Here is a 21,447-nt window from a genome sequence, read left to right as displayed (position 1 = left end):
CTTTACATTTTTTAAAATGTTTTTTGCTGAATTCCGGCGTGTATTACCTTCGACATCTTCGTTCTCGGATGGTCGGACCTTCTCGATTATTTCTTTCGGAACTTTATCTACGAATTCTACAACGGGCGTCAGATAGAAGTCCTTTTGTGGCATAGGCATAGCTAAATCAAACGCTATGCAGAGAGTGACATTTTGATCATTCCACGTCGCCGGACAGAATATCCTTCTACCAATGAAGACTGATGACGGAGTGTCGACGTTGAAGTGCTTCAACCGTGGATTCGCATTCTTGAGGGCACGCAAACTTGACGGAAATTGGACAGTTTGATTTTCCTGAAAATTCGTAACTGTCAGAAAAAAATAATATTTTATGATAATAAAATTTCATTGTTTACGTAACAAATGGATGAGGAATTGTCTTAAGCTCAAAATATTCCGTGCAACTTTTATTCAGGGGAATTAATTATAGTCGAAAGTCTGTAGTAAGGACTGCAGATACAAGTTACGCCTACAAATTTTTTACGCGTGCACAAACAAGGATGTACGAAATAAATAATGATAATATATAGAGCTGACATGCCTGTTCGAGAAATTGGGCGAGTGCTTCGTGATTCGCCACAACCACCGCGCCGTAATTATCTTCGAGGCTTCGATGGACGATGGTGCGCCCCCGGCGTTGCCTCAAGCGGCCCATCCTCAGCTCGTCGTCCGTGTTTTTCCAATCCTGATCCTCCTCGGCGCCCTGGTTTCACACGCGTTCGATTAGAAAGGTACATTTAGTCGAAAACAAAACGGAAGAACACGATGACGTACCTCGTCACCGGTGTAGAAAGTATACGGCGCGTAAAGCTCGCTCTCGGTCTCGCTGCCGCAATACGGCAACGAGATCGATCTCACGAACGAGGGTTGATGATGAACCTTGGACTCACCGACCATCGCACTGCTGTCGGACTTCCTCTTACATGCGGCGCGGAATCCGCCTCCACTTCCGTGCCGCAGCTCGAGATTCGAATCGCACTCGGGCGAACTCGAGAGGCATTCGTACACGTGGCTGTCGTTGGATGTCTGTTGAAATGCAAGTAATCGCTGTACTGCTAAGTCCCGAGGCGATTCCGAACGGTATCATATACGACGACTTATATGTTCACATATTTCTAGATATACATATTCTTGCCAATTTTCTTTTTCTCTGTCAAATTTTCAAGAGACTATTACTCTGTCCAACTATTATTCTGTCGTATCTTTTTATATTGCAATCAATAGACGAAAAGAAAAGATAAATATTTTGACAAATACGTGTCGTTGGCTATATTATCAATTTCATATATAAATTCTAAAAAATAAAGTGTCCTTTGATCTACTTTCCTCTAGCGTTTCTTTTCTTTTCCCACTTGACGATAAAAACTGCGCGCAGGAAATTATTGTGATAACAATTACAGCAAATTATTTTCACTGTTTACCTTTCCCAAGATCTAGGCACGTTCGCCCGCATATAAAGAATGCAGCGTGTAAGTATTGTTCGTATCAACGTTTTCATGCTGCAGTCCAACAATAGTAGTCAATTCGCATTCATCAACGTTCGCGTCTCGGAGCCGGATTTGAGAAAAAGTATTTCTTACCGGCGAGTCGGAAGTAAGTCGCGCAGGGACGAGACCGTCGTAATCCCGGTGCCGATCCTCAGCGGTCGCCCTTTTCGGGACGGGTTGGGAGATCGCTCGGTCCCTCATACTGGCGGTTCTTTGGGGTTTCGAGGGTGCCAGGGCGCTGCGCACCTCACCTGTAACATCCTCCGCTGCTGCAGGCACGATCCGCCATCGTCAAGCGCCACGGGTTAGTACCACAAGACACAAGGCATGTCAACGAAACGGGCTAGCTATGCGGGCTGGCTAGTTCGCCTAACGCGACTAGAGTACTGGAGGACAGTGGAGGAACGCCGCGCGAAGCCGGATTCGACGTTGGCGATACAATGAACGTTAGTTCACCCATTGTTCCACACGTGTGGACTAATTGCTATCGGTATACATGCGTGGATTATTTTCTTCTAACGTTCGGTGTCTCTGATATATTGAGTCTCTGATCTGACCCCGATTTTGCGCCCAAGCATTGATACGGCGCTAACGTGGACCATGTATCTTTCCGCCGACGAAGCTTTCGAGCAACGTCCATCACGCGACAAGTAAAAACATTATTGTCGGTGTAACACATGTCACATGTGACTTTTCAATAGTAATTTCAGTTTCTCTAGGACTTATAAATCGGGATCGACGTGAGTGTCTGCGAGCGGGGATCCTCGAGTTTTTTTACAAACGTACGTTATGTCTATTTTTTAATTCTTAATTGAACTAAAAGACTCCGTACGAGATGCCGATCACAGCGCATGCAATGCGTGCGGCGTTAGTTGCACCCAGCGTCGGTTAGAGGAGTCCACGACTAACGTTGCTCGGTGGTACGCACCGTTACGTAACCACCGCGGAAAGAGGGAAAAAATGAAGAGGAAGTAAACGGAGAGAGACGTGAACGCGGATATGCGCGCCGTTTACGCTTGAGTAGTCGCGCTTAGTATGTCGGCGCAGCGGACATCGCCGTTGTTCGCGTTAATGAGAGGAGGAGGAGACAGAGAGAGAAATGTGGAGGTGCAACGAACAAGCCACAGCATCGGGGGATTACGGCACACGTGAATCGGCGCGATAGAAAAGAACGAGAGAATGACCGGGAGAGCTAAGCGATCGAAAGAACAAGACTCTCTAATTTCTTTTTTAAACAATATACGTTTATTCAGCAGATACAAATGTTCTGTATTACAGAGTTCTTGCCTTTTGCGCTCGTACAAGGAGCACTTTGTCGACGAGTACAACAAATAGCACAAATAGCGTTTTTATTTTACCAGCCATTCTCAAACTTTATATTGTAATCTTATCGCGGAAACTGGCGTTGCGAAAGCAATCGTGTCTCAAGAGTAAAAAGCTATAAGCCTTCAATCAGTATTGCTTAATATTACGTTATGTGAAACGATACCGGTGCTTGACAACCGAGTCTCGTCCAAAAGAATAGGAATAAATTCTTGCAGTAAACATTACGAAACATTATTATCGGTGTAACACACATATCACAGAATATTGTGACTTTCCAAGAATAATTTTAATTTCTTTAGAACTTATAAAGTCCTCTACCTTATAAAAAATGTCGCGTTTTCGCTATCGGGAATAATCACCGAAATTTGAACTCATCATTACGTCTTAGTTTCAAAATTCCGATTGTAACCCGGCCAACTGCGCGACGCGCAAGGTTTAATCGCATGCGATTCGTCAAGTAAAAAAAAATCATCTATCCTCCCCGAGGATGCGAGTTAAGGCATCATCACGTGGCTCGGTCGCTGTACCCACGCAAGCGAAGTGACGTCTCTCCCGTTTTAAAAAGCGACTGGCGCGAGGATTCGTGTGAGTATGGCTGTTAACATCGAGAATAATCGCGACGATTAACTCAGTTACACTGTATAGGCCTGAACTTACCCAGATTCGCGTAAATCGAGTCCGAGGTCGTCGCGGCGGCCGGCCTCCAAGTGGCTTTCGACGATTTATCGTTCCTGGAGGAAGCGACGTTCAATTTGATCTCCGCGCGAGGTGGCGGCGGTCTGACCGGTTTGTTCGCCGAATCCAGCCTCGACCAATCCTCGAGAGATTGGTTCCTCGGCGGCGGTGGTGGTTTTCCGGGCCTCGCTGTAATAATAACGTAGCGTCTCTTTCTCTGTGCGATAGGGTTACGTTTGTACGTTATGTACACACACATATATACGCTTTCGCGTCTCTTGATAATTTATAATGTCAATTTTTTCGTATGTTTGAAATTTCATCCAAGTTACAAAAAATTCGTGCTTACCCGCGACGGACGGAGAAAACCGCGTCGTCCTTGAGCCGTCGCTTTTAGCACCGCAGGAATCGGTCTGGTCCTCGCCCATCCTGGCGATGATCGTATCATTCCCCACTACCTCGACCGCCGCACCGTCCAACTCCAACGGATGGATTATCTCTAATCGCGGTTTCGGTTGCGGCGTCGACGGTATCTCGTCGGTTTTCGCGCCCGACGTTTGACCGGTGATAACATCCATGTCCTTCCTCGTGCCCATTCTCAGGAACCTCTTCAGGGAGAAACCTTTCCGATTTCTACCTCTTTTCTTCTCCTCCCGCATTTCCTTCTCCGTCGCCAAGCTGTCCTGCGACAGAGATATCGTTCTCCTAGGCACGGACTCGACCGGAGGCTTGGCGCTCTCGTTCGTTGGATCCGGCAGATCGCAGACCGCCTTGCGGAACTTCGGACTGCACGAAGACGATCTTTCTCGCTTCTCTTTCTCGCGAACGACCGGGGAATCGGACTTCAGATTAGCCCCCGGATTCCTGGCGAATAGAGAGGAGACCGGCAAAAGATCCTCGGTGGCCTCCGGCGGTCGCGGTGCCATTCTTCTCTTGTTCGGCGAGCGTATGAGCTCCATTGTGGAGACGGAAACCGGAGTAATTTCCGGAAACTCCTCGTCTGGCACGATATTCTCATCCACTTCTTCGTTATTCGTCGAATAATTTCTCGAGGAGGCTGGCGGTGCGATTACGGAATTAAACAACGGCGGGAGGGCGGATTTCGGTGAAGTTTTTACTTGATCTCCAGAATCCGAGTTTTCGGCTGTAATGGTTGGCGAGATTTCATTGGTCTCCGATAAAATCTCGTTCGTAACGTTCTTCTTCGTTGAACATCGAGAGCTCATGTCTTGCGTACCTAGAAAGAGATAGTAGCACACATCGTAATGATATTAAAGCTGCATAAGGGAACTTTTCCAAAAAGTCAATGAATAAAAGATGCGACTAATTGTAATAAGGTATAAGAAAATCCTTTTATGTTACTTTCGTTGTAGCGATATCTATGCTCTTTTGTAAACAAATTAATTTTAACTAAAATAAAATATAATATATAATTTCTCCTCCGTTCCCAAATATTAAAATTCAAATCTCAAAAATAAATAATTTAAAATTTCAGAAAATTTCGATAGAACGTAACACAATAATTAGAAGCAGTCTTTTGAGTACTTCCGTCTTTTGAGTACTTTAGATTGAATGAAATATAATAAGCATTTAAATTATTAAATTAACAGATAATTTAAACAATATTTCTCGTTTCTTCTTAATCATACTTCGAACGAATCGCGAGACTCACCTAAATTTTGAACGGGTCTACTGGCGACAGTTTGGACCGACGGAGGTGGTAACACGTAATCGCCGTTGAGAATTTTCTTCACGGCGAGGGGACCATCATTCAGGCTTGCCTTTGTGGGAAAGATCACTGGTTTCTGCGGCACGGCGGGCTTCGTCTTCAAGTCGTTATTAACACCACCGTGTAGGAAGGAGGGCCTTGGTTCCGTGGTTATGATCGGCGGCGGACTAGTGGGCAACGCCGGTGGTTCCGTCACTTCCTCGTCTGCTTTGCCGTCTGGTTCGCCTGCAAGCTCGCGGCTGCTATCGAAACAGAATTTCTTCCGCTCCGCGCCCTCGCACTCTCCATCAACTTCGCGCACTTGCGGCGACGGAGGTTCCTTGACATCATCGACGCCGTTAACACTCTTGTCCGCGACATTCATCGATCGATCGCTCTCCGGTATTTCCTCGTTCTTCAGAGGCGTCAACGAGGCGAGCTCGACTCTCTCTTCCTTCCCTTCGTCTTGTTTCGCACACTCGCCTTTATTCGTCGTCGTCTTCTTTACGCTCTCTCCCATGTCGTTACTTGGCGCGGATTGCACAGACATCCCCGACGAGGTCTCGATTTCAGTCTTCTTTACCGCTGAGACGGTGTTAAGGGAAGCATTTGTGGCGTTCCTCTTATCGACTTTACACAAGGGCGAGTATTTCTGCACCGTTGTTTCCGTCTTCACCGCATCTGCGTTGGCAGTATCCGTCGTGGTCTCCCTCCGCATGATAGAAATCATATTGGCGGAAGTGATCAATGGCATGTCTACGATCTTCCCTAGTTCCAGGGAAGATTTTTGTTCTTGCTCTTCGGTCTTCTTCCGCTCTGGTCCATTGAGCTTCTTTACGGCCTTTAACATTTAATACATTCAATTTTGCTTTATCAAGATCAAGTACCCAACTAGATACCTAATTAAATAAATAATTAAATACAAAGAGATAACATTTATTCTGTGATGCTTTCGTTGTACTTACTCTGGCAGTGTTATCCGACGATCCACCATCATCGGCTTTTAATCTGAACGGACTGGTTTGCAAGTTGACCGTGTTGATCTTTCGATCGGTCGGCTTCTTGGCGGTGGGTACGGACTCTTCTCCGCCGAAGGGCGTTACGGACACCAAAAGAGTCGTCTTCCTGCCATCGGCGTCTCGCTGTATCCTACCCAGCATCAACGAGGCGAAGGACTTGGCAGGTGACGCCATCGACGACTTGGCCGTGTCGTGCGAACCATTGTTCTCGACGTTCGTCAGGTTCGCGGTGACCGTGTTGAAGTTCGTGTTCGCGCGGGTCAGGTCGAATAACGCGCGCTCCTCCTCGCTGTCCGGCACCAGATCCTCCGACTTCGCGGAGGAATCGACCTGGGATCCGTCCCCGTCCTCCTCGCCGTCAGAGAAGTCATCACCGCCGTAACCGATCACTTCGGTGAGAGACTCGGGGAAACCGACGTTCTTTTTTCGTTGATCTTTCCGACAAATCGTCTTGCCACGGAGGATACTCTGCAAGGTTATTCGATCGTCTGATTCCAATCGGGACGGGACGTCTTTCTATCGCGACGTAGCAAAACCGGAAATGTTTTAATCAGTAATTGATCGGTAATAATCATCTCCGTTCATTGGACGTAGTTACGCGAAATGTAAATAACTTGAAAAACAAGTTTTTTTTCAATACGACTCTAACGACATACACGCAGTGGATAGTGTTATCTTCGTATAAAACATCTATTTAATATATGTTATGTATAGATTTTTTAGATGAAATATTAATTAGCGAGTGCCGTATACATATAAATTGAGCTAAACGATATAACAATTATATAATTATATAAGTTAATATATACATAAACAAAGTATATAAACATGTTTGAAGTAATTGATTTAATCTAATTATTCACGGAAAATTGGGACTTACACCTAAATGCAATGCATAAATATATACTGACATTTATACAAATATACGATGCATCGTACAAGTCAATACCTGCAGCTGAAGATGATCAATCTTCAGCTTCGTGGAAGCCTTCTCGACGTTCAGTCGCAAGATATCGTCAGCCGGCGCATGTTCCTCCTTCGGTTTGAAGCAATTCGAGCAGAGCTCCTTCTTCCAGGCGTTTTGCACGAAGCGATTGCATTGTGTGGACATTGTTGCCTCACCGCGACACCGACAGCGAAAGTCCCGTTACATCATCCTGAAAGGAAAGAGATGAAATAGTAATCGATTCGATTCTACAGCCGGTGCGACGATCAACGGTGAACTGTGCACGTGCAGCGAACGGACGTGATAGCGCGCGAGAAATTATACTTCGCTTAGAGAAAATATACTTACGTGTGAAATAAATTTGTCCAGAATTTTAGCTCTTTTTTTTCAAAATTTTTCAAAATTTTCCGAACATTGGATATCTGTTAAAAGGTCATCATTACGGGTGGTCAATCGATTGCCGTTCCCTAGAATTCGCTTCAATGACGAAGCACGGTTGTCAACGATCGATTACGTTGGATGGTCATTAAAAACGAAAACGAAACGAGTGAGTACATTTTCCTGTCCGCAACGTCGGCATCAGCGGCTACCGCGGGAATACAATCGGGACAATTGACTGGAGCTGCCCGACCGGCTGAGTAATTGCCTCACTTCCGGTCTCGGCTTTATTTGCAACAGCGAATGGCCTAGCCCGTACCCGTCATTAGCAAGTAATACGTAAGAATATTGTGCCATCGCAAATTTTTCTTTTCACGAAGGTAGCCGAGAAAATTGAGCAGTTTTTCCAACATAAAAGTGAAAGAGTTCATTTTACGCTTTACACTCTGGATATTTCTTCAGATCGTTTCTATTCTAAAGTTGTGTTTCATGAAAAGCTGTTCGCTTTTGGTCGTATCAATTAATGCATTGTTAGTGAAAAAGCTGTTTTTACGGATTATATTATTCAAATCTGATATAAAACACTGATGGTGATATAAAACTGATGATATTCTGTATAATTAACGTAATGCTAAGTGAGGCGATTTGTTAATGTTTCCATTCAGACAACGTCACAGGGAGCAACGACGCAGGGACTTCTCATCCTCTCCCTATTGACAAATATTCGCAGTCTATTGCAGAAGTTGCGAGACTGGAGAACCACCATCTCTCTCTCCCATCGTTTAGATCTTAATCGCGCAGGGGAAATCGCGTGCGCGACACGCCGGAACGAAGGATATCATCGAGGATGAAAAGACGTCGCATGACGACGTCCACGGTAATGTCCTATTAGCATGCAGGACTTGCGAGTACTCGCAAACCAGGCACGAAGTACCGTTGCCGATCTCGTTGATCCGTTACGTCTCTCGCGTTGCCGTCCGCGCCTTTCGTGCACGTGAAAAGTCTGCGACGCGGTCACGTAAAAATTTGGAGTAACATCGAGAACGTGCTTCATGGCTGGATACCGAGATCAATACACCACTCTCAGAAAATTAGGAAAGAATTCTTTGCCAGTTCGTACCAGTTTCAAAATGGAAAAAAAGAACAGAAAAAAAGAAGAGAAAAAGATTCAATAGCAGTTCGCGCTTTAGCGTCGAGGCAGGCGTAATTTTCGTGACAAAGCAATAGAAACTTTAAGATGATTGATTATTTCGGTTAAATGGGATTCAAAAAGTCTAGGTAGACAAATACCCGAAGGTGCTGTGTTTGGAATGTAGTGTAGCTCTACGTTTTAACAAATTTCTAAAATTTATTTTCTAACTTTTCCAACTGTATATGCAGTCATCACATATCTTTATTTCTGTATAAATTTATTAATAGAATATTATTTTTATATCATATATTTCAAAAGATTAAAAATGATCTGTTAAAGATATATAATTTTTTTTCTTAGGTATATCTTTCGAAGATAATTTGATGTGGAAGTAAGATTCTTAATTTGTCAATGTAAACTAATGAAATCGAAGGAAAGAAAGAAAGAATTATGCTGAATTATTTTTTTATATTTTACATCACAATGAATAAATTTAATGCATGTCTTCAATAAAGTCGCTTGTAAAATGTGTTGTTATTAATATTATTAATTAAATATGCAAGATAAATTTCATGCAAATAATTAAATAGCAAAAATGGTCTACTATAATTAAATTTATAAGCAATTTAATTAATATTATTTTCTCTCTCTCTCTCTCTCTCTCATTTTTCTAAACCGGCAAATCGCGTTAACTCAGAATGCGCAATTCTTTTATTTGACGATTCCGAGTAACTGTAGATTTATGATAATACCACTTTGCAATTATTATTAAATTAACGGTTACCGCACAGCTGTAAACAGTAATCGTCGTGTGGTTAACTGGTTACTACTTGGAGATTATTTTAAATTAATCCCGTGTCTATATAGCAACACAGTCTAGAAAAGGGATAATCCCCTTATATTTTTACACAGAATCGTCTGGGTCGCTACAAAGTTCCTTTCTTCTTCAGTTACAGAGGCAGACCTCGTCGGGACTTCTCATTCCATTGAGATGACGCGTGGCGTGGCGCGCCAAGGCATGGGCAGACGAAGAGCAAGGCGAGGTTCAATGCCAATGAATTTTACATATTGCAACACTCGAAGGCTTTAACCCTGCAGTGCTGTCGGGAAGGCAGAAAGTACTCGAGGCTTTATTATTTGCGGTATAAAGTCTCTAGAATGTAATTATCTGTTTCGAATTGTCTAGAGAGAAATTTAATTATAGTTCACAAAAATAGCTTCAGAGTAATCTCAAGATTACGAGAAAAAAAGAAACTGACTGAAAGTATAAAAATAAGTATCACTTATTAAACTTTAAATTAAGAATTCATCAATATTGATCTGCGAGAAGTTCAGATTTCTTTGAAAATATCCAATATTCGTAGAAGCCACACTTTTACCACGAATAATGATTAACCGTCAATGAATAATCCAAGTACTCGATCGATGAGTGGTTGAAAGTGACGAATAAAAGCGATATCTACTATTTGCTTAGTCTACCTTTGCGAGGAAATGACAACGTAGTAATAACGCGTACGGCGAAGCAGACCCTGTGAATCATCCCGTGCGAAGAAAAGTGCTTAGTGTGTCGCGAAATAAATAAATAATTGTCGACGTTTGTCTCGCGTTATTTCCCACGGTAACGACGATAATGCCAACACGTGTAGGAGAAACGAGCGAGATTATCAGCCGCGGGTTAGATATACGTGTCTTCGCATGTCTTCGCACGGACACACAAGCCGGGCACGCACTAGAAATGCCAGCGCCAAAGAACGGGAGAGAGAGAGAGTAACAACAAGGACTTCCGCGGTCACAGGAGTGAGAGATCCGTGCGCGGATTCCGCTATGGCGCGACTCGCATTCTTTCCGTCGTACTGCAATAATTACTGTTAGCCTGCCGCTTGATTGCGGGCATTAAACTCGCCCCTAACAACCGTAAGACGTCTGGGAATTTTCGACGCGGGCACGGACGAGGAATTACCTGGAACAGAGGAGAGGGGGGTGGACCGTTCGTTCGAGATCGCAGGGTACGTCGTCCGGGAGCACTCGAGAGGCAAAAGGCTTAATGGGTCAGGAGCGAGGTAATAAGTAGCTGGTACTAGTCATTCGACGCGCATTAAGAGCGCGGATTACATCATTTCATATGAGACATCGTCGCTCGGCAGCAGACCGTCTCAATTGGATGATTATCGTGTTTCAGGTCTTTTGTACGAAATATTTGCAAGAAACGAATCTGTATTTCTATTAGGCAATATGGCAAATTTAATTGATTCGGATATTAATAATAAGAGCTTTTTAAAAAGAGCTATCGTAAATTTAAATTAGAGATAGCAGGACCGTAATTGAGCGTGAAATTATCACGATTTAATGTAGTTCATAATGCTCACTTTCCACTCATAAAGTGGCAACGCGTCCTATTATTCTTTTCATCTTACAATTTACATTTTTATCATATATATACTTTTTAAAATACTCTCTCCTTTTAAGACGGAATCACTTTTGGAACGAGGCAGTTTCTATCAAAATTACTAAAGTTAATTATATATTATGGGAAAGACTTATAAATTCACAAAAATGTAATTCAATTTTCACTTTGCACAGCGCAATTTACGAAACTTCTAAGCGAATACGCTGCAGCTGTAAGAACACTTCAGCTGCATGCGCCATGCCGAACCAAGTAATCCCCGTCTAACAGTAAACCTTGCGTTGGAAACCGTTGTCGCATGATTAACGATCGTTTTTTTACGCTATTAGCGTGCCGCCTGCATCGGATAGAGACGATCGTGTTGAATTCATTCTCTGGTGTTCGTGATTTATGGCAGCTTCAGATAATCTGCATTTTATAGGCACTCGCTGCCATCCCGAATAAAATGATATTACAATTGTGCAATATGCATTTTTTATTATCGTGCAATTCTTTATAAACGGGGTGACAATTTCGACACGTTCTAGCCTGATAAAACTACAAAACCATAATTATGACTAGAGGTTACGGTGTTATCCCAAAATTATCGTGGATTATCTGAAAACCATTTTCAATAAATCGTGACACAAAATACTACTTCAATCTTGTTCTCAGTAGTACTAGAAGTAACTTATAATGTAACTATAGCGTAAGAGATACTAAATGGCGACAATTGTGCCATCAATGACAATGCACGTCGCCATGCACTTTAGCACGGTTACGTTTATCGAATTAGATGCATTTGAGCAATTTCGATGCCGCTAGTCTACATTTTTTGTCTTTTTCTTATACTCAGCTCGCAGCCGAGACTTCTTCATCTGCCCGAGTATTTCACTTATAGGTCGTCTTTTAGCTTCGAGCGAGAGACGTGAACGTGCACGCGTTTCACATAATCGCGTGAAAAATGAGAAGAGACGCTCGCATTGTACACTTCCTGGCGTAGCTAAATGGAGAACAGGTCTGCAACGAATAGCGTCGCGTTTCGGTGTCGCGTCCGCGTCGTGAGTTTTCCTCTCCCGCCATGCAAATAAATAAATATCGCGCCACAAAGACGGGGGGATTTGTATGCTATTTCGGATTCGTATTCTAGTTTTTCGTGGTATGTAAACGCGCGTTTGTTAACGCCATAGGTGATGGAGTTCGTACCCGAGCCGAACTTAAACCGGTTTCCGGTTTATGATCCGGAACCATTCTATTCTCGAATGTACACCCTCCCGAGGCACTTTGCATTTCAAAATACTAAAATCTGGTTTTCAATACAGTACCTAATGGGGTCTCCTTGCAAAAAAAAAAAAAAAAGAAACACTTTCCTAAAGATTATCTGAACGTGGCGTGAAAACTTCACATTGTAACGTTACAAATCGTAAAGTACTTAACTCATATGCAGAATGTTTGTAAGAGGCAAAGTAAATATAGAACCGTCGTGCAAAAGGATGGCGGTGTGATTTTATGCTTTAAGTAACACTCCACACGTTCCGTCAAGTAAAACATATTTCCCGTTTCTCCTTTGTTTAAAATACCTACCAATTCCGGAGCGCTACGTTTATTTCTGGTTAGCTTTTAACTTAACCAGCTGGCCTCGTTCTTTCGAATTTCAAGGGCGCGGCGTAGCCACCATGTAGTGCAGCATTCTCATTCCTCCGTCAAAAAAGTCCCTTGTCGGAGAGAAGTGAGGAATTTCTCAACGTAAGTTAGCGCTCTGTGACAACGAATGCTTGCCTCAGACGCGAAACGGGAATATCCGCGTCCACTCCCTCGGACGAAGTATATTACTCCGGTAAAGAAGTGACAAAAAAAAAAAAATGTCGTACTTGACGTGTTTGCGGTATACACGAGCAGAACGGTTGCAGAATCGATTTTACGCTCGCTCCTTTTTGCCGAGACGGCGCGACACCGCGCGCGGAGTATTCGTATTATGCTCTTACCGGTCCTAAACGAGGTCGACCGGCTCCGATCGTAACCACACCTCCTCCACAGCTAGACTGGGGACTGCGTCCGTGTGTATTCGATCCTTTTGCTCCCAGATTCGATCTGGGCACGAGAGGTAGGTACCCTTTACCGCGGCATTCCGAAACCGAAGTCAGGTCAGCTATTTCACGCTACGTAATAATGTGTATATTTCTTCACATTACAGCCGATGTCATTCTATTACGTTAACTAAAAGGCATTTTTATCAGCATAAAACGCTTTTATGTTAAAAGAAATTTTGCTAGAAAAATTTGATCGTTCTGCGATAAAATAGATTTAACATAAAATTATGAGGGAGTGAACGCAATATTTATCTTTAGATATTTATTAGTTATGACATACGTATTACGTACGGTATATAGCTCGCATGTAATTTCATATGCAGCTCTAGTATTATGTTTCTATGTCATTAGAATTATATGTATGAAGTTATAATGCAGAAAATGCTCCCTCTTCCGTGTGTCATTAGCTAAAACAGAATTATATTATCCTCAATTTTACATTAAAAAAGAATCATCCTGTTTTCGTTTTTATTATAAAAATGTTGTTGTTGTAACATTTTTATTTTGTTCTTAATTCCTATTTATAACCATTTGCGTACTTTGTCCGCGCGTAAAACCCCTGATGCTCTAAATTCGCTATTGAATTTCTTAGCCTTTCTTTCCGACTTGGTTATTCTGGAGAACGCGCAGGTTTCTCGCGGCACCGAGACCGGCTTTCCATGCGTTTTCGCAGTTGCGGTGCGTACCGTGCGTGTAGATGTGGGCTGGATGAGGCCGCGCGAGTGCGCAATCATTGTATCCGCGCGGCGCTTATATGAGCACGCTTTATCCATATGTATGACGTTTTTAATGTCGGGGCTTCGGTCTTTCACTTTGAGAATCGGAATGCACAAAACGGCATTGTGTGGGTGATGCGCGAGGTGGACTTTCCCTCGCGTAACCTTGCGATCCCGCTCATCGCCACTTCGCTCCACGCCTCAACCACCGGCGGCGTCGTTTCACTACGATCATATATAACGATAAATTCTATATTCGTAACGCTTGCTTAGCGCTTTTCGTTCTTCCCCGAAAGCAGGATTTATACCGATCGCGATAAGATAAGGTAAAGCTCCATAAATCGCAAGGTGTCTTTCTAGCAAGAAGATACCTGGCCCAAACATGGCTCAATTTCCAATATACATTTCCATGTGTCGCCTACTCGCGCCTTTTTAGAAAATTCTACCTCCTAAATGGATGACTATATGACTCTTACAATTAGTTCATATAGTCTGACTTATTATGTCACAGTTATTTCTTCGATTATGCGAATATTCAAATCTGCCTACACATATTATCTTTTTTAATTTTATTCAGTAAAATGAGGGTCAACAATATTTCCGAAGGTGGTCCATATTTGGATTTGGTATTTTACATATATTTTTATGATTTTCGATAATTAATCATTTCTAGTCTCACCAAAACACAGATCATAGAGTTTATTTCTTGTTTCACTCGGAGGCATGAAAAGAAGAGGACACCTAACTTGTATCATTTACACACAGGTAACTTTTAAGTCATCGGTCATCCTAAAGATTTGTCGCTGCGTGTATTTTTAATGTAAATATATTATGTTTTTTTTACATCATTAGCATATTTATTTAGCATATAATTATGCGTTACAATGATTAAAAGCATTTAAGAGACGTATGATAGTATGTCATTTTACATTTATTAAGTGTCTTGCATAGATCTGTTATTATCATGTAATTTATGCAGTGATTGCATATTTGAAACGTACGAGAATTAGTATCAAAAATTTCGTTTGGTCTTAAGTATCAACCGAGTAAGAATATTTCAATTTTTAAAGGAATAAAATGTATGAAAAAATCGATCCAAAAAAAAATTAAAATTTCTATTAATTTACGATTATTCACTTGCATCGCCGTATTATAAAATATCAATTTAACACCGCAGTAACAGATATAAAAATTAGCGAAATATCATGTTCGTCGAATTAAATGAATACATTTTGCGAATTTTTAAGTTCGCGAATAAAATGTCCGGTTTTAATGGACGGTTCTTGGACGAGGTGCTCGGAGCTATGTCGGATTAGCGCGTTCGTGTGATGCGTGCCAGATTTCCCATTGCTCGTAGAAGGCGAGCAGAGAGAAGAGCTGAGCGGATAGTGTCCCCGATATTCCACGTACACGGAGAAAGAAAGAAAGACACATTAAGTATGTGTGTTTCGCGGCTCTCGTAGATTCCCATAATCGTCTTGCTCCTTACAGTCATCCGGAAGCGTTGTTAAGAGCCTACGACACACGTGACAAGTTCGTCGAGATCGTCCAAGTCCCACTCGAGACAACCTACGTCACAGGAGTCCGTTGGAAAAAAAAAACTAGACCCGCGACTACCGCGATACCGTTTCTAGCATAGCCGCGTGCTCTTTTCCTCCCTTTCTCTTTGTATCCGCACATTATTACGTTCAGCCATAGAGACTAATGGTGGGGCGAACCTTACCGTGTCAGGAAATTTAAAATCCCGGTACTTTAATACGCTGCATGAAAATTATTACGTTGTATATATGAAAAATTGCATTTTAACATCCTATCTGTGAATATCTAGTTGAGAAAAAAAAACTGATTAACATCAAGCATGTTTTACATAACGAGAGATAGGTAAAGTGCAATCGTGTCGTAACAAAAAAAAATATATAAAGTGTAGCCAGTTATTCTTTCATAATAATTGAACGGGGAGAAACGACAAAATACACACGGCGCGGGTGAGGCACCGAATGGCGCAGAAATGCCATATGTTGTCTTCGAGAAAAAAGAATGCGTCGAAAGAGTATGTTGTATATGCGTGACCTCTTCAAAATAACACTTAATTCACGTGATATCGTTTATATATCAATTATTTCTTTTTTCGATCATCAGAGATGCGTTCCTCGGTCAACCGATCTCGGTCAAGTGGACCTACGTTTTCTTAGTTTCTTGGAAGAAATCGGACGCGTGTATCGCATCACGATTTCTAGGATCATCGAATGGCGCGCACTTTCTTTTTTCTTTCTGCCTGGAAAGCATCGCGCAATTTTTATCCCGGAGTATTTCGATTTCCATGTGCGTTTTAGATCGACGTGCGTCATCCTTTCCCCTCTCGCTTGAACGTAAGAAAAGTACCAATCTATTTGCCTATTTCTGATCCCAACCCCAGAATGATAAGATATCAAAAGTATATAATTTTATCTATTAAGGTGAATTGAGGTGGTATCTATTATTGACTCCTTATCTCTTTTGATTCAGTTTTCTTCTCTCCTTATCCTCCCCCCTCCTCTCTCTCTCTCTCTCTAATCCGAAGTTTTTTATATTAGATTTTCATTCCGCGAAACGATGCGATCCATGACATAATTAATGCCAAGCCTTATTACGACCGATGCCGCGATGCACGCAAGACCGATGCACTGAAGACTTTCTCTTTTTCCTCGCGACTGCATTTAATTACCGTTCAAACAGACTAATAAGGTAATTTCTGATCCCTTGAAACGAACAGTCTCGCAAATTAATTAGCGCAACGTTTATTTCTAAACTTGCAATTCCTATATACCTGCACATCACGTACCTGTCGCGCCGCGCGAGAACTATAGTGCTTCCGGGAGCGATGAACCTCTGATGTCCGGTGAGTCTTCGCGATAGAAATTACGAAGTTGCATACTGCTCGAAGTGGCGAATAGCTTGACAATTTCTATACGCTGCTCCGCAACAAGTGTTCTTTAGTTCCGCGTCTTATTCAAGAAGTAATGAACTTTCTTGGTTGCAAATGAAGAAGTTCGATATGAATGAAACGCAATCCGATGCGCGTATTATAGCGAGATATTAAGTAAAACGGATTCTTCAGGAATTATCCAAACGGTAGTTGATGGAAATGAATTGTGCGTGACCGAGCAGTGTGTTATTGCCGACGAATCGACTGATACGACCGCAAAGTGGCACAAGGACTGCCAGGTAGATTTCCTTCCTTAGAAGGTACCGTAGAAATCTCGTTCTAGTACACACATCTCTTTACGATTAGTGGATCGGTCAAGCCGACTGTTTCGAAAATAACCCCGTTCTTTCTACGAAGAAAGATGCTTCACACTTCGCATGCAAAAAATTATGGGCATTTGTAAATCTCTGTCAGTTACTAGATTATAATAATACATATAAAAGCCACGAGAAACGTAACATCTTTCAATAACGCTTTTGTTTCCATGATAAAAAAAGGAATTTGATGTAAACCAATTGCTTTGCTCACATCAGATCAATCAATTATTTATTTATCTTTAAACTCCCCAAATTTTCAAGATATTTCTTCAACGCGACATTTTATGCTGTGGAAGCGTCGTTCGAGATCGTCGTGAAAATGAATCTGAAGTGGCTACGATCAAAATGTCGCGAAAGAGCATATGTATATGTACAAGCAATCAGCAGAATATGCGCCTTCGGTTGAAGCCTTGAAAGTTTCAGCGGAAAAGGTTACCATCGTTTTAACACGCCGTAAAAAGCTGGACGTCGTTAATGTTTCTCAGGAATATCAGAGTCCCCAGGCAAGAACGAGTCCCCCTTGCGATACAACATCAATTCGTAGTTATTTTTGGTCCCCTTGATTCTCTCGCTACCACGAGTTGTATGGAATTATTCTTAATTACGTTTCGATATTAAACCACCACCCGATCTTAATTACGTTTTATTCGATATTAAAAAGACAAAGTTAAAAATTGCAATGTTGTATCCCAATTTGTCATGTTCTGATGAATAATTCTTTGTGACTTCATCTCGTGTGTATTCATCTCTAAAAAATAATAATTTTTAAATCGCATTATTCTCGCAGAGAAGGCGCGACTCGCGTAGGTGTGAATGGATGGAAGATGACAATACGAATATAAAGCGTTTCTGAAGAACGAATATTAAAGATCTAACAATAAGTAGGCGTGCACGCGCGTCGGAGGGAAACCGAATAAAGACGAATTTACGAAGCGACTATTTTGTCACAATCGCAATAATGTAAAAATGATAATCTCTAAGTGTCATATGTAAACCAAATAAGTATTTCATCTAATTGCGTAGAGTATAATTCAATTGCATGTCACTTATTAATTACCACAAAATACAGAGCAACATGGTAAATCATTTCAGGCTGTATTTTTCTGATGCTTTTTTTAAATCAAAGTTCCCAATTCCACGTGTAACAACACAACTCGAGGGATATCAGTAAGGAATATTGATTGCATACTTCTATTTGAATTTCTGAAGAGTTAGCACACAATACCATACACTTTCGGACTGAAAGTACATTTACATTCAGAGAAATTCCTCTTAGCATTCTTCAACTTTCCACAGACATTACTAAAGACAATATTAATCATTTCTTTATTGCGCCAACACATCGCGGTATTTGCTGTCAATAGCAGCTCGACTAGATGTGTGCCTACGTTACATCATGACCGTATTTTTATCGTGATATGGCACACCCATAAGCGATATCTACATTGCAGGAAATATCGTGTCGTTTTTCCAGGGAAATCGTGATAAAATACAGAACTAAAATTTCAATGAATTTTCACGAGAAAAACACGTTGCGAGGTGTGCAATGTTACATTGTGATAACGTAATGGACAGTCTTCACAGTGACTTGCATTGTGATACGCGTAACGCTAACATGGTGACAAACGTCGTGACACACTGTCGAGTCTCAATTCAATTAATCCGCATAAAATTCATAATTACCCACTCAACGAGGATCATCGAAACGGAACGTTACACCTAGTATTTTAGAGAAAAAAAATCCAGTAAAAATTTTTTATACATCTTTCCATTATCCTGTCTCGGGAGATTTCCGTCTGAAGAAGCAAATTAGTTGTACCTAATAATTCTTACGCCTTTCTCGAATATTTCGACAACGATCTGCGCGCGGCTTTCTATCCGGAATTTGGCGTCGGAAGACGAGACCGCGCGTACCACGCGCTCGCGGCACATGCATGCATGTTTACACACCCGCGTGTGTGCGAGCGCGAGCTGCCAAAGAGGTCAATGCCTCTTTCTCTCGTTCATTTACCACGAACGTTCCGATCGCGCTGTCTACGGTACGAAATCGCAAGCGATATCGGAACTTTGATATCGGTCACGGGGGACAATGAACCGTCAAAAGGATGTCGCGCATCGTAGAGAACTTGCTCTCCCAGCCGTTTCAAATCCAAGTGCGTGAAAGCAAAAAAGACACGCAAATGGATTAGCCTATTAGACAGTTTCTTGGTGTATTTTATCATTTCACAAAAATTCTTTACATGTTGCACATAAGAAAGTTCCATTTTAAAAATTACTTCAAACGACATATCAAACAGTAAAAGCTTTCTAAAATTGGTCGCTTTTTAATTAAATTATTTTAAGCTTTAATCAGATTTGACGGTATTGAAGATCTAATTTAGAATTTAAACTTACATATAAAAATTTATTTCGACAATTTAGAAAATTGTCAGTAGCACATAAAGTCAAAAATAAAATTAATAAATTTAATTTTAACACATGAAATATAAATTTTTTTTAATCTATAAAAATTTTCGCCAACATGACATTATATTTATAGATATTTATAGAAAAAAACTGCAATTTGTAATAATCGTAATTGTTATTTTTACTCGTAATATTATCCTCGCAACATAATAGTAGAATTTGTAGAATAAGACAACTACGTAATTCAAGAGACAGATAGAGAATTGATAGTGTCGAGCCTAAGTTTCTTACAAACTTCGCAGACTATTCGTTATCGTATTATCGTAATTTGATACGAGTGACGATGCAGCAGGTAGATGCGCCAGTAAATTATAAAATTGCGCAGCGCGGTCGCGTGGGACGAGGAAGAATACGCGCACTTGCGAACGTGCACTCGTATTTGTCAAACATGCTGCGAGCCGACGCACGTGACATTCTGGAAGAAATCCGCAATCGGAGACCGCAGCCCGGAGTAAGTACGTGTACGGGGCAAAGTTCCGCTACGTGCCAGAGCGTTTGGCATTGGATGTTGAAGAAACGCAAACGAGAGAATCCCAAGCTGCGTCGCGAGCGTCGGAATATTCGTTTCGGCATAAGTCATGAAACATCTTCCGTTGAAAGTACCTCCAGATATTACATCTTCATATTTACTTAAACGCCTATAAAAATAATTTAAAAAAATACCGTTCGTTCGCTAAAATCTCTTCGGGCGTGAAAGATTCAACTCCGGTATCGCCGGCAAGGTGAATGAATCTTCCAAACACGCTACAGTTCGGTAACGTGATTATTTTCGGCGCGCGTTTATTAAGCCGGTTCCCTCGTGTATTAATTAGACACGGTGCTGGCTAATCTGCTTGTATTTGGCATCGTAATAAGTGAAAGTCTTGCGGGGCGCATTTCGCGCGGTCTCCGCGACAAGGTCCCACTTTCGTGTACGCGGCATTGACACCGACACACGTGTGGAGAGCGTGGAACGTGGAAGCGCATTCACGCCTTCGTGCATTCACGCGCTATTAGCTCGCCCGTAGAGCAGCGTTTCTCAATTTTGTTCGCCACGGCCGCGAAGTTCCTTTATGTAGGGCAGAAAAAGTGGCTCGCGAGTAAACGCGGGTTTCATAACAAACAAATGGCCACATCTTAATTCCGTAACAGAAAACGGACGGGATTTTGGAGAACAAATAAACACCTAGACGTAACTCTTGTCTCTCGAACGACTTCTAACTATAAGGCGAGAAGAAAGCATTTGTCGATCGCAATGAAGATTTTCCGCGGGAGGCATTCTCGTTTTATTTCTCTGCAGCTATCACATATTTTATGGAAACTGGTGCTACACCGTTGGTGCTTCCGGCTAACTGACGCTTCTATTTGGGAAATAATGCTGCGGACGATTATTTATTCGTCGTGTACTCGTGCGCTCGTTATCTCCAACAGTATCGCTCAATTGACGAGGGTACGTTGAGGCTGCGGTGAAAAATTGCTTTCACTCGCTTTCCCACGAGTCTCCCTTTGCGAGCATTTTCTCGCGGGGTTCCTTTTACACGTTGTCTCCTTCTCTTTGGCTCTCCAATCGTTTATCAAATTAAGTAATTTAGTATCGAATGCTTGGATGTATGATAAAACCCACGCACAGTTTGCTCTTGAGTTGAATTACGACCACCATGAGGCATCTTCCCGAGAAAGCGAAATATAATTGCTTTCGACACACGCCATCCCGTTAGGCTACCTCTACACTCTCCTGGAACAATTTTTTTTACCTTTTTCGTCATCTCCTCTTTGTCTTTTCATGGTTTACTTAACGTCTACTATTTCTTTGCGCTTTAT

The 21,447-nt window shown here is 42.0% G+C and overlaps 1 protein-coding gene across 4 annotated transcripts in view; it reads right to left on the bottom strand.

Annotated features, from left to right (window-relative positions):
* Window positions 1-21,447, bottom strand: part of LOC139769791 (uncharacterized) — a 30,672-nt gene that overhangs the window by 1,671 nt on the left and 7,554 nt on the right. For 2 of the 4 annotated variants that reach the window (XR_011717629.1, XM_071701164.1), the window contains exons 2-10: window positions 7,204-7,411; window positions 6,201-6,770; window positions 5,200-6,076; window positions 3,877-4,764; window positions 3,510-3,716; window positions 1,620-1,795; window positions 814-1,065; window positions 581-742; window positions 48-333 (exon numbers count right to left, since the gene is read on the bottom strand). Coding sequence is in view for 3 of the 4 variants with exons in the window: in XM_071701164.1 (XP_071557265.1) it covers window positions 48-333; window positions 581-742; window positions 814-1,065; window positions 1,620-1,795; window positions 3,510-3,716; window positions 3,877-4,764; window positions 5,200-6,076; window positions 6,201-6,770; window positions 7,204-7,365 (3,580 nt within the window). In the remaining variant the exon portion in view is untranslated. The remainder of the gene's footprint in view (window positions 1-47; window positions 334-580; window positions 743-813; window positions 1,066-1,619; window positions 1,796-3,509; window positions 3,717-3,876; window positions 4,765-5,199; window positions 6,077-6,200; window positions 6,771-7,203; window positions 7,412-21,447) is intronic. The other 2 variants (XM_071701165.1, XM_071701166.1) reach the window with 2 other exon arrangements.

This window comes from Temnothorax nylanderi, unplaced genomic scaffold, assembly GCF_030848795.1.
Source record: "Temnothorax nylanderi isolate EJ_2023f unplaced genomic scaffold, tnyl_v1.0 TNYL_tig0024_pilon, whole genome shotgun sequence".
Classification (NCBI taxonomy): domain Eukaryota; kingdom Metazoa; phylum Arthropoda; class Insecta; order Hymenoptera; family Formicidae; genus Temnothorax; species Temnothorax nylanderi.
The sequence above is the reverse complement of the archived record's forward strand: the minus strand, read 5'-3'. Positions and strand labels throughout refer to the sequence as shown.